The sequence below is a fragment of the Myotis lucifugus genome, unplaced genomic scaffold, assembly GCF_000147115.1.
Source record: "Myotis lucifugus unplaced genomic scaffold, Myoluc2.0 scaffold_141, whole genome shotgun sequence".
NCBI lineage: Eukaryota > Metazoa > Chordata > Mammalia > Chiroptera > Vespertilionidae > Myotis > Myotis lucifugus.
In genome coordinates, this window is record NW_005871189.1 from 1399035 (window position 1) to 1413309 (window position 14275).

The 14275-nt window shown below is 39.6% G+C and overlaps 1 protein-coding gene across 1 annotated transcript in view; it reads left to right on the forward strand.

Moving 5' to 3' along the window:
* LOC102436473 (probable maltase-glucoamylase 2) overlaps positions 1 to 14275 on the forward strand; it is a 93289-nt gene that overhangs the window by 18786 nt on the left and 60228 nt on the right. The window contains 7 exon segments of the mRNA XM_023758888.1: positions 3371 to 3488; positions 8322 to 8493; positions 9022 to 9138; positions 12215 to 12369; positions 12516 to 12600; positions 13497 to 13553; positions 14024 to 14148. Coding sequence (XP_023614656.1) covers positions 3371 to 3488; positions 8322 to 8493; positions 9022 to 9138; positions 12215 to 12369; positions 12516 to 12600; positions 13497 to 13553; positions 14024 to 14148 — 829 coding nt within the window.

A 14275-nucleotide genomic window follows, 5' to 3' on the forward strand; every position in this document is an offset into this window, starting at 1 on the left:
AATGCACTGACCACCAGGGGGCAGCTCCTGCATTGAGCATCTGCCCATCGTGGTCAGCGAGCATCATAGCGACTGGTTGTTCCCCCGTTCAGTTGATTTGCATATTAGCCTTTTATTATATAGGATTATTTTTATTATTTTATTAAAAATTTTTAATGTTGACTTAATTGCAGGTGTCCCGTTTTCCATGTGCTTTGCCCACCTCCACCCACTTCACTTCCCTCTCCCTGGAGACTTTACTGTAGTGTTTAGTCTTGCATTACTCTTTTGCTGACATAATCCAAGGGCAAGCATGTGGTGAAGGTCATATCTCCCCTGGCTGTGCCTCCTCTCTCAAATTCTACATTTCCCATCCCTTCCTCTAAACCTTTTATACATGTTACATATGGTTCAATTTTAAACTTTATGAGAATATCAGAATACTGGAAGTACAAACTGCCTTCCATTGGAGTAAATCTGTAATATGTGTGTGTTTGTTTAGCTTATTACCAATAGCATCAATGGTTCCATAGCATCAATGGTTCCTGTTAGTCCTTCCAATTTATGAGTCCCATTTCCAGTCCCTAATTTTAAAAGAATGTGTGTGTGTGTGTTTGTGAAACAGTATAGTGTTGGTGGAAACAAATGAATCCTAACATCTCAGTGGAGTACACAATAAAAATTTTTGCTCATATAATATTCTAGTGTGGAATGTGTGGCTCTCATCCCAGCAGTGACTCGGGAATCCAGTTACTTCCATCACCTGGTTCTCCTATCTCAGAGCCCTTTGTTTCCAGCTTCCTAGGTGAAGGGGAAATAGAAGGGTAGAGGAGATGTATGGATAAGCCTGGAAGTGTGTGTGTGTGGGGGGGGGCGGGGGGGTGTTCAATTTGTTCACAGAATCCAATCACATGACTCTGCTAAACTTTCAAGAGAAAATGTGAAATATAATCTTATATTCCTGGGGAGAAGACAGGCTTGGTGAGCATCTGGCCAGTCTCTGCCAGTTTCTTCTGGTTTCTTCACTTCACTGGTGCCTTTGAGCCACAGGTTAGCTGTTTCTTTACTCTTTTAAGAACTTTTTAGGAGGAATCTTGACTTCAAACCAGCCAACTTCTTGCAAAATCTGTTTCTTTCCCCCTCTTATTCTTCTCTGTTCATTCTGTGTTCCCCCAATTTTTTTCACTGTGTATCAGTTTATCATGTTTCCCTTTTAATCTCTTAATCTTCTACTTAGCCAAAAAGGTTTTGTTTTGTTTTGTTTTGTTTCCTATAGAACATTGAAATCTCTTTACCTTCTGTCTGCTTCTGACAAGGATCCTACTCCCTACCTCTCAGCATTTTGTCTACTACATATGACAAACTGCTCTGCCTCTGGTCTACTTTTAATCTTTTCAGGATTAGAAAATACATCTGTAATACTCTCAACAATAAAGATTTTTAAAAAAGAAAGTATACATTGTCATGAAAAAGATTTAGATATATTACCTTTGCTCATGGGAAAATCTTAGGATCCTTTCTTATCTACATATATAAAAGGCTAAGTATCTGCCCTTCCCTCTGACCAGTAGCTATGACATGCACTGACCACCAGGGGGCAGACGCTCAATGCAGGAGCTGCCATGATGCACACTGGCTATTTAAAAATAAACGGCACCATGGACCTGGTGCTGACAAACCAACACTCAGCTTCCCCCAAGTGGGACACAGGCCCTGCTGCCACCCCAGAGTGACATCTCAGCAAATTGCAGCCAATGCTGCCAAGACCCCATGGTGCAAAATGTGGCCCAGAGTCCAACCCAACCTGGAAATAGTCACTGTGGGCACTGGGTAATGATGTCACTTAGCAACGCCCAGCTTCCTCTCCCTAGTGACTAGCCTCCTTGGAGTTTCTTTAGTCCAGGAACCCAACTTGCTTTATAGCCAGGTGCAAACATTTTATAGTTTAACCAAATGTTTGTGAAGCATTTTCATGTGCCTCATGTCATTTGATCCTCACAGAAGTCCTAGAGTAGGTAGATAGGAGACTTGGTAGAATCCTTTTTCATTAGCTGGAAAACAGAGATTTAGAAAGTTTAGAAACTTGACCCAACTGAAAAGAAGTAAGAAATGGTGGAACTTGAAAATGACTTCAGGTTTTCCCACTGTGCAGAATATAGTCAAACACTGCTGTAGTTAAAAATTGTACCCTTTGTTCTCCCTGCTGATCTTCAATAATAATCTGATAATAATCTGCTTCATGTTGATATTTACTGCTGTGTTGCTGACAATTACCTGAAGAGAAGTTGGGGTGCTTCACTGGGCTGGAAAAAGTTTAGCTAAATCAGAAAGCAGGTCTAATTAAGCAAAGTGTATTTTATATATAAAAAAGGCTAAGTTGACTCGTGCACGCGCCATACATATAAAGCTCTCACTGGCACCAATGGCACGTGTGTGTTTTGATCTGTCATTATTGATCATGAATTTAGTTGACACTTCTATTATAGAGAAAGGACGAATAGTGATATTAAAATATTTTTTCCTAATTGATTTCCTTTCAATGTTCACAAATCCATGCACCGGGACACTAGTAATTAATCTAGTTGTGAATCTCAGGCCACAAACTGAGTCATGCCAGAAATATAATTGTCTTTATATTTTATAATTAAACATAATTTCAATCTCTGATTCTGCTGGGCTGGTGAGAAAAACTCAACCTCAGTCTTTCCTGGTTCTACCACTTTCTGGAATTGTGCCTCATATCTAATGAACAAGCAAGGCTTCATGAAGGAGGGCAGGAGGTATGGCCCCTTGGTACTGGTCTACAAGTAGAAGAGGAAGAATGAGATTGCAGGCCACAAGACAGAAGTGTTGACCATTTTAGGCATAAGAAAGGGAAACAATGACTATGCTGATTTCTAAAGGCAGGATATCTAAGTTCTCATTCATGAAAGCCCCCAAATATCTCATTTTTTAAAAAGTGTAACTGAGGTGTGAAGGCTTGTAATTTCAGAGTGTATATATTCCCTTTTCACTGCCCTCCTATCTGTTCTTCATACATTCAATTCTCCTTGATTAAATATCTGTAGTTATGTGTGTGTATTTTATTTATATTTTATCTCAGATTAACTTCCCATTGCTCTGAGTTTTTTTCTCTGTTGCCACCACTCAGCACCATTCTTTGTGAGCTCAAGAGAATGCAAATTGATTTTAATGATTTACCTCAGTGAGGGGCTTAGAGTATGTCCCAGTTAGGAAGAGGCATTGGGATAGGATTTGAAATCTGAAAAGAGTTTTGCCAGGTAGAGATTGGTGGAGAAGGTACAGGAACCTGGAAGCAATTGGATTAGGTGGTTATTTTGTAAGAGCTTGTTGATAGGGAAGTGGCTCACCAATGGGTGTTTCCCCACAGGAGTTCTGGACCGCTCGCTTTTTGCAGGAACCCTCTGCATGGACGCCGAGGTTTACCAGGAGCTTCACTATAATGTCCACAGCTTGTATGGCTACTCCATGGCAAGAGCCACAGACTCGTAAGCACTAGGTTTTCCTTCTACTTCGAGATACGGGGAGCTGGGAGATAGAGGGTTTCTCTTGTCATCTATAGGTATATTTTTCAAATATATTTTGTGGTTATGTGGATCTAGAAACTCAGATCTTACAGGCTACTTAAGAGGTCTTCCTATATAATTCCGTGGCTTCTGTGCAGGATTATTGCTTATTGGCTTGTGACTAAGGACTTGATATTAGTAGGCAATAATGTGCAAGGTATTTAGAACCTCCAATTGGAAGTCAGCCCTTGCTTGGGTTCCAATACTGAATGTGCTATGAATAAGAATTGCCTGATTTAGCAAATAACAATACAGGATACCCAGTCAAGTTTGCAAGTTTGCAATGAACCTATGTACTGTATACTAAAAATTATTAATTGTTTATATGAAGTAGTTCAAGTGTATCGAGTATCCTGTATTTACATGGCAATGTTATAGCAACCCCTCCTAACTTTCCTCCCTACTGCCTGCCCCAGTCACCCTCTCAACTCTCCCCTCTGCCCCAAGACGTATACAGTACCACTACCACCATGATTACTACCATTACCACCACCACCACTAACATTACCACTACCACCACCATCACCACCATCACCACCACCACCACTCAATATGAAAGTCTAACAAAGAGACAGATGCTTCCTGCAAAAGATTCAGTCCTTTACATACTTTGTCGCATTAATATTTTGCTGCTGACTTTGTAAATTGAGGAAAAGCTCTCTGCAAAATCTCCACCCCCCCCCCCACCAAAGTGATAAATTACAATCATTATACCTAAGAGAGCAAGAAATTAGGGACTAAGTTTAAGATTTTAATTTAAATTTATAAAACAGACAGGGAAACTAGTCTTTGAAGATTTGTTGGGGACCTTCAAGTGGCTTAGGAAAGAATGTCTTAGTTTTTCTCTACTTGTGTCCTTTTGCTTTGATATTTCTGGAACACCATTAGTGGGAAATAGGAGCAGGGAGACTTTGATGTTTTCTCAGTCCTTTTACTTGAATTTTCTAGGGTACATAACATCACTGACAACTCCTTTGAAGCTTGGTTCCTTTAGTTCTGAGACACCACTCTATCTGGGCATACCTGCTCTTTTTCCAGCTGTCCCTTCTTAACCTCTGTTCCTTCTTGACCTCTGGATCTTTTTCATGTATTCTCTCACGATTGATAAATCTTAGGGGTCAATCCCTAGACTTCATTTTTCATTCTCTACTAATACAAAAATAATTTATTTCTTCTCAGTTTTTACTGTAATTCATTCTGGTAATTTAAAAATCTATAATTCTATAAATCTATAGCTTAGATCTCTCCCTGATTTTCAGGCCCAGATATCCAAAATTACCTTCTGATCTTCTCTACTTGGATGTCATATAGTACCTCCAATGCCATTCACCTTATTGTTACCTATTTCTGCCTGGTCCCCTCAGTCTAATCATTTTTGAAACTGCTCAATTCCCTATCTTGGTTGGTAGCAACACCATCACTATCTCCCAGACTCTGAAGTGAGAAACTTGGTATTATCCTTGAGTTATTTCTTTTCATCACATCCACTTCTACAATCAGGCTTCAGACCTTTTGACCCTAAAACATGTGTATAATCATCTCCTTTTTTCCTCTACTGACACTTTTTAACGAAGGCCATCATCATTGCTCAAGTAAAACTTACATGAGTCCCATAACTACTAGTCTCCCCTCCCTGACTGTAGCTTTACCTCCTACTCATCTATCCCTACTCTTGCTATTCAAAGTGTGGTCCAAGGACTAGCAATATTAGCATCATCTGGAAACATATTAGAAATGTAGCTCCTTGGCCCTCACCCTAGACCTTGGAAATGAGAATATGAGTTTTAACAAGATTCCCAGGGGTATTGAATGTATGTTAAAGTTTCAAAAGATCTACTCTCTACTACTGTTGAAGTTACCTTCTGAATCACACGTCTGCTCATTTCTTTCCCCAGTGAAAATCTGCTCACTTCTTTCCCCAGTAAAAAATTATCTTTGGCTTGGTATCTTCTATACAATAAAATCCAGTCACCCCAGCCAAACCTGTAAAGTACTTCATAACTTAATGATTTCTTAGAATTTTCCTTTCATCCCTGCTACTCTTATATCTTACACTCTGGGAAAACATAACTGCTCTTGCTCCCTAATCCAAATGCTATTTCATTCTTCCATGTCTTTGCATGTGTTGCTCTCCCTGCACAGGATGCCCTTCCCTGCCCAGTCAATTTTTCAAGTATGCACTTATCTTTAAAACCTCCCCTCAGATATTAAACCTTCCTGACAGTCCTAGGAAAAGATTACCCCCACACCCACCCCATATTTTGTGTTACCTTTGTTCATATTGTACTATGCCTAATATCCAAGCACTTGTATTATAGTTTTTAGGTATTTACTTTTTTTCTTGCTGGACTATCAATTTCTTGAGAGAATAGTCACGCCATATTTTCTTAGCCTGTGGAATCATGTGTATACTAAAGGCATGGTTGTTGAATAAATGCCTGGCCTGAGAAAGAGAAGAAAAATGGAACCTGATGAATTAGAGGCACAGACCGGGCCTATTTTGTTTTCCAACACCATTTTATCCTCATGACTTAATATTATTCTGGATTGTTCAATGAGAGAGTCCTTATCCACTAAATGCAAAAGTTTTTATTTCAATAAATGAAAAGCTTCAAAAAGAGGGACACACATTTCTGATTTCATTATCTTCCCTTTTCTGACTTGTTTCTCTCACTCAACCTTTCTGGGAAGTAAACTAGATGAATAAGACAGTTCCCTCATCTTTAAAATGAAAATCTTGGGTTGGTGTTCTTGTTCTGATCTATTTTGACTCGAGGATGCTTCTAAGATTGAAGGTGGGAGGAGAGTGGATAAATGGACAGGGTGAGAAAGAAAGAGTAAGGGAAGGTAGGAGGAAGGAAAGAGAGTTTCAAATTGCTTCAATGTTCAAATCTCCATGTGATAAAAGTACTATAAAATCACATTGGGATTGGTTAATATGTTCTGGAGCTATGTCAATAATGGTTAATAGTTAAAAGGTCAAAGTTCCCAGAGAACAATGGAGATAAGTGAAACAGCCTTCAGGCATCAGACAGAGTTGGTTAAAAATCAGATAAGATTTTCATTCAGTTGGATCTGGGCATCAGGAGAATTTAAATCACAGATCTGATGAACATTTAGCTCAACTTTTGCTGGAAGTATAGTTTGGGGACAGCAGTTACTGGTCTACAAAGAGAATAAAGTTCACTTTCCTCTGGCTTGAAAGTAGGAAGAAATCAGATCCTCTCAGATATCAAGACCTGACTATATGTAGGCCCAAACCGAGAGATGTAAAATAGAGACTTAGGGATCTCTGGGTAAATATTTCCTCTTAAGTTGGAAAAAAAACAACACGCATGTTATCTAATCAGTGGTGCTATAATGGGATGACTCTAAATAAACCCTAAATTCACTTAACTTCATTTCCTGTTTCAATTTCACTTTACATAACTTGAATGTGTTTCTTTAATGATTGAGGATTGCAGGATGCAGTAAACCCTCTAGCCAGTGGTAATAAACACAAAGTATTGCCAGTCCTTATAAAAGGAGAAATGAGGACAGGAGTTGAAGAATGAGTCCTTTCCATTCTACCCCCATTTTTTGGTCATTTAATTGTCAGAATTTAATTTTCTTAAACCAGTCTTCTATTTCAGAATTTTCTTCCTTTTTCCATTATAAGTTGTTCTGCATGTGTACACTCCCCATAACATTCTTAAAAGTGCAAAGAGGAAAAGCATTGGTGGCTGTGATAGTGCCTATGAGGAATTGCCCAGTGCCTGATGGTACACTGGTCTCAGACCATGTCTTGGAAGGAAAAATAGTAGAGCTTGCCTGCAAAGAACTAGAGGCAACTGTGGCTCAGGTATCACCATCCAATAGTTGTATTACTGTTCAATTTTAAAACACTAAAGGTAAGTGTGAACTGTTTAGGAGAGAAGAGAGCAGGGAGAGGCCTAAGCAAAATAGTGTTCTGAATAAAAGCTAGGAAAACAGCCTACATCTTACTTCATGCTATCCCATCCCACATGCCCACATCTGGTCTGAATTTCTTGTCTTTAATTCCTTTGTTTTACTTTTTATATAGTTTTTACTTGATATGTAATATTTTATAAGTAATACAATGAAAATATTTATATTTTAGTTACTTTTAACTGCATTAAGAGTGCCATATGCCATCTTTTGAGACTTATTCACTTCAAGTAATACTAGTTTGCACAGATTAAGATACCCTAACATTGGGAATTGCTAATAATAAGTTCCGAAGCTTCAGAGGAATCGGGTTCCTGGAGCCCAGACTGTGTGCAAAATCTCCTCTTAGGCAAAGAGCAGGTAAAGGGTTCTGATCTGAGCTAGTGTTTTCCTAAACAAGATTATGAATGGTAGCAAGGCATGGAACCCAGGTACATTAGAAAAACTTTCTCTAGAGGGAGAAGATAGGGCCAATAGCCCCTCATTCCAATGTATCATCGACCAAAGGGGCCAGAACACAAGCAGATCGAAGATGGAGGAAACATAATCAGGAGGCCAGGTGCCTAGAGAAATTCCTTGCGGGTACTGACTGTAGAGGTTTTTATTGTCTTACATGAGATCTGCATCCTTACCTAGAAATGAGAAAGAAGCTCTTAAAAATGCTAATCCAGTTTGTTCTCCTTCATGATACCCTGATGTTTTTTTCTCAGTTTGCTTTTTTTCTCAGTTTGCTTGGACCTTTGATATAGGTTAAGTCCTTGACATTCACAGTTCATTTCACATTCATTTGACTGTATTCCTTTTCAGGGCCTTGAATACTGTCTTCCAAAATAAGAGGAACTTCATCTTGTCTCGTTCTACTTTTGCTGGGTCTGGCAAGTTTGCAGGTCATTGGTTAGGGGACAATGCAGCTGCATGGGATGATCTTCGATGGTCCATCCCTAGTATCCTTGAGTTCAACCTATTTGGCATCCCCATGGTGAGTTTCACTCTCAACCAAGGAGCTTTGACATTCTTTCCATTACCAGTCTTTGAGGTGTCTGAAAAGCAGTGAGCATACAACTCACTTTGATATGTACTGGAAAAATCAATTTTTGTGTGTTGTGTGAGCTGCCTTCTGATGATAGGATGGTAACACTCTATCATTGGCATCCATGGATTCTCTGAAGTTAGAAAGGAGACTCCATGAGTAAAATGTATCAGTATCACAGAAAAATTCCATCAAAAGAGCATCAATGATAGCAAAGCATGAAAATGGAAACTGAATATTGAGGGTGAGCCCTTAATAAAACATACAACAGTCAGTCTTCCTCTCATCAGTCAATCCATGATTGCACACTTTCTTTATTCTCCCATTTGGCTGGGGGCTTGCCTTGAAACCTTGGGACCTCTTTAAGCATGGAGTGATGGGAATAAGAGATTCTCGTTTCCTTTATCACATAGGTATGCAGTCAATGCTTTTTCCTCTCTCACTGACCATTGTGCTGTATGTATGCCTATTCTCCAGGTCGGTGCCAATATCTGTGGGTATAAAGATAATACCACAGAGGAGCTCTGCAGAAGATGGATGCAGCTTGGAGCATTTTATCCACTATCCAGGAATCACAATGGGCCTGGGTTCAGGGTAAGGTCCCCAAGAGAAGTGATGGAAACTTCTTGGGTTATCTAATCTACCTGTTTCCAAAGAGGGAGTTGAAGAAAATACTCCAGGTTGGCCCTAAGTGCAGGAGCAGAATAGATAAATTTTCAGTGATAGATTAAAAAGTAGGGTATGGGGTGATGGTGTGTGGAAAAAATATATATATAATGGTTTTATTGTTAAAAACTCACCAACAAATGTAAGAGGGGTTGCTAAAGTTTCTATGGTGCTGCTATCAGTTCTGGTACCACTTTATATAAGATAGGACAATTGGAGTCCATTGATATTTTACTTCAGTTAATACAAGGAAAACCACTCCTAGATATGGGGGATCAAGGAGAAAGGATTAAGGGAAGGCAGGCCAGTGATCTGAACATTTTTTCACTTTTTTACAACATTCTATGAATGGTTTGGGAGACCACTCCCTACTACTTCTCATGACATATCCTGCATTTCTCCTCTTCTAACCCAAATCATATTTTGATGGCAAGTCTATAGAAAGGGTTCAAAGTCTGTAGTAAGGAGATGTTTATCATGATGGTGATGGCAAGAACAAGTAGGGTGGGATGCCCTTTCTTTTAATGAATAAATATGCAGCTGAAATGATTTAAATTAAGTGACTTAGCTATTAATAGGCACACTAGAGTAACATACTGATAATCATTTTAGTTCTAGTTCTTGCCTTTGTCCAATGACATCTCTAACCTGGAAAAGATCTATAGTCAGATATTCAAAGTATTTTAACCCAGGGCTGTACTAGCAGAGAGAGATGAACTATTTCTGAATTCCAAGCAGATGGCCAGAAGCAGGGAGGGGGGTGCTCTTCCTGAAGAGATGGCCTGGAGAAATTATGTCCATAGGAGCACTCAGACCACTCTGGCTGCCAGCTTACAGTGCTTGTTTTCTCTCCTCCCAACTAGTGCCAGCCATAGAATGATAATGGGAGCCACACATGGAAGTTTAAATGGGAATTGAAAAAGTACAAAGAAACAGGAACAATTTTTTAATCTACTTTATATAGCTCTTTATATAAATCTATCTTTACCATTATTTCAACCCATATTTTATACAAAATATTAATATGAGCTATTTTATATTCTTTTCTTTCTATAAAGTCTTCAAAACTCAGTGTGCATTTTGCACTTGCAATACATCTCAATTTGGATGCTGGAGTGAAATGTAGTCCTACCAAAACAATAAAGTTATGTTTACTAGAGAAATACTTGAACATTGATTCAGTTTTAGGTTTATATTTAAATTAACTATTATCAAATATAATTAAAAGTGTAGTTCCCCAATCTTACTAACTACATGATTGTATCGCAAATCAGCGAGCTGGACAAGACACCTAATGAGCCCATTAGTTAGGAGTCATCTTTATTGCACGCAGGTTCAGAGCAGATTACCTCTGTCAAATTCTGAACAAACACAGGAGGGAGTATTTCCTTCTTATATCCTTCCAGTTCTTTGTGTAAGACAGTTTATAACCTTGAATAGATATTATATCTAATCAAACAGCTGTAATATCTATACAGACAACTTGTAACTTTGAGTACATATTATATCTAATCAAACACCTATAACCTTGGGTGAACAAAGACTTGGCAGAATATGTGAATTAATATAGTGTATCAGCTCCTTTAGATGGCTAGCTTGCAAGGTCAGACAATTAAGTTTATCTTTTCTATTCAAGCAAAAAAGCAAAGTTATTTTACAGTCTAAAAATAACAGAGTTGACCCACGGAATAAGAGACTGTCTAAGAATAACAGAGTAGTTCAAACAGCAGTTTTTCCCAAGGAGGGATTATTACCATGCTTCAATAAAAGTGCTTAATAGCCCCATGTGACTGATGGCCACCATGATGGACAAGGCACCTCTAGATTGTCTCAGTTGGAGACCAGATGCTGGAAGCTGTGGAGTGTTATTTTCTTGGGTGTTTAGCCTCATCGAGGTATAGAGTAGTTCTATTTGGAAGGGGGAAATGGGCAATTTGGGGAACAAAAGAAAGGAATAAATTTAGATAATTTTTCTAGAATTCAGTCCCAGTAATACTATAAGGATGACAAGTTTAAATTTGCTATGCACATCTTTCAAAGAACAAGGAAAATGAACAAAATGCATGTCCGTCATTGATGGAAAAAGTATGTTTCTGGGTCCTAAGAGAATTAGATTTCCCTCATAAAGGGTTCTTTTTTGCTCTTAGATAAAATCTGCTAAAAACTGTCTTCCTGATTTCTTTGTACTTTGTGTATTGAAGAACAAATAGAGGTCACTGTCTTTGGGACAGAGAAAATAAAACAAATTTTGATGGTGAAAACATTATAAATAAAACTACACATAAATTTTAACATTGCAAATTCATAAAAGTGCATAAAAAAGATGGATTATAGGTCATGGTGGTTTAAGGCACTGGGTTTCAATTTTTTAAAATATGTTTTTATTAATTTCAGAGAGGAAGCGAGAGGGAGAGATAGAAACATCAATGATGAGAGAGAATCATTGATCAGCCGCCTCCTGCACACCCCCTATTGGGGATCAAGCCTGCAACCCAGGTATTAGCCCTGACCAGGAATCGAACCAGTGACTTCTTGGTTCCTGGGTTGACACTCAAGCAATGAACCCCACGGGCTGGGCTCAAATTCCTTTTTAGTGGTAGTATGACTTTATTATTATTATTTGCCAAATGAAGTATCACGAGAAACCTCAATATATAAAATAAATTGGAGCAGCTCTGGGGGAGCCGGGCCCACTATAGGCCCTTTATCTTCTTGGTAATCTCTGTAGGTTTCTTTATCATCCTGAGGCGGTCATGAATCAATGTCAGAAGACATGTGTCAAATTTAAACTCTGCCACTTCCTTGCAATTTTATACTGCATTTTTGACATGGTTTTCTCATCTATAAGATGAAGGAGCAGGTAGGTCCCAGATCCTTTCAGTTCTGGAAATGCTTCCACATCTTCAAGTTGGAGAACATAGCTATTTTCTTGTGAGAAAACTTATCAAAGAGGACGTTTAAACTATGATGGAAATATTTAGTAATCACTTATGTTTCCTCCTAGGACCAGGACCCTGCTGCCTTTGGTGAAGACTCTCAACTCTTGAGTTCCTCCAGGCATTATCTGAACATCCGCTACACCCTGCTGCCTTATCTGTACACCCTCTTCTACCGAGCTCATACCCTGGGGGAAACTGTAGCGAGGCCCCTGGTCCACGAGTGAGTTTCCTTACCCACAAAGACATCTTTTCAGATTATAATTTCGCTTCCCTTGTCAGTAGTAACAAGGTTTGCTAGGACCTTGTTTTCATATAATGAGCTGCTCTCTTATGTTGGAGGCTTCACCTACCTTCTCTGTTTTCCAGGTTCTACCAGGACAGTGCTACATGGGATGTGCATGAGCAGTTCTTATGGGGACCTGGACTCCTCATCACGCCTGTGTTATATGAAGTGTGTTTATAATCTAAGCAGTGGGATGGGATATCAACATTAGTCCTCATGGCTCTATAGCTGAATAAGCTGGAGGCTGAATATCTTTGGCTGCATTTAAATATAAATATGAATAAAATGAGAGATTGTGAACATTTGGAAATTAGAAAAATAGTAATTCTTGGTCCCACTGCCTCACCAAGCAAAACAATTTCCATTTTGTAAGCTTACATCAAAGCCTGTGTCCTTAAGTATATGGACATTGACAGGGACTTCAAATGCCTGGGGCTGGCCATCTGTCCGTGTTTCCCTTTGACCAGAGAGGATGTGCTCTTGGGGTTAGGAAGAGAGAAGCGGTGGGGAGAGGAGTAGGGAGGGAGAGAGGAATGCTGGTCAAGGGGCAGTTGTTACTGTAGAGTCCACATATGCAGTGTGATTTGGGGCAGCAGTGATTGGGGAAGTACAGGGAAAGAAAGGGGGTATCAGGATTATGTTGACCAGTTTGTAAACATGGAAGGTCGCCAATGTACTCATGTAAAAGGCCCTTGGAGCTGGTGTTTTAGCCACACCATCTCATGGCATGTCCTGCTATAGTGATGCTGCTGGAAGGTTCTCCAGGGTGCCTGACTGTTTAAATTTCCCACCTGCCAGACTACACAAGTAACTCAATGAATGAACTTTCTCTGCTTCTCTTAGAAAGTTCAGGAACCTCAAGCAAAACAAACTTAAATTCTGGTACAGATCTGTTTTGGATGAACTGCCCGACCTCTCTGAGTATCTGTATTTTCATTGGTAGAATGGCAGAATCCCAACTATTTCTCAGGATTGTTCAGAGGAGCACATGCAGCCACACGTGGAGGTGTTGTGCAAACTGTAAAAGGATATGCTAATGTCGCTCATTGTTGTTGTTTCCCTAGGGTGTGGACCGGGTGAAAGCATACATACCAGATGCCATCTGGTATGACTATGAGACAGTAAGTGAGGTAGCCCTCTTGGCCCAGAGAACCGCCTCTAGCAGAGGAAGTTCTAAGGCAGCAGCATTGTTGGGAGCTTGGGTAGGATGATAGTATGAGGCTTTACATTTAGCTGATTGTGGGTACTTTTCCATGTGGAAGGCCTTTCCCAATATTCCATGAAATAATTTGAATAACTGGGGTAGGTTGATGGGAATGTTCATTATGTCAACCTGGCTACTATGTGGCTGTCAGGATTTAGGCTAAGCCTGCTTGTGGAATCATAGCATGGTGTAATACAATGAAATAAGGTGGGTTGGAGTCTCAGCTTTGCTATCTACTTACTACCTTTATGCCTTGGACAAGTCACCTTCCCTTCTGGGAGGTCTCAGTTTTTCTCTTATTTAAAATGAGACAGTAAAAGTAGAAGATCTCCACAATCCCTTCTAACCTAAACAGCCTATTATCTGATTTGTTTTCTTTTGTTGTAGGGAACAGCCATCCAATGGAGGAAACAATTGGTGGAGATGCTACTGCCCCCTGATAGGATAGGACTTCACCTTCGAGGGGGTTACATATTTCCCATCCAGCAGCCAAACACAACCACAGAGGCCAGGTAAGCTGTAAGCTCCTCACTTTTCTAAGGTGTAACTGCTCTCATGCTCCAAGGGGCAGAGCATTATGGGAAAGGTTGATAGAGGGACTAAAAGTGGATATACCCAAGGAAGACATCTTTAGTCAGT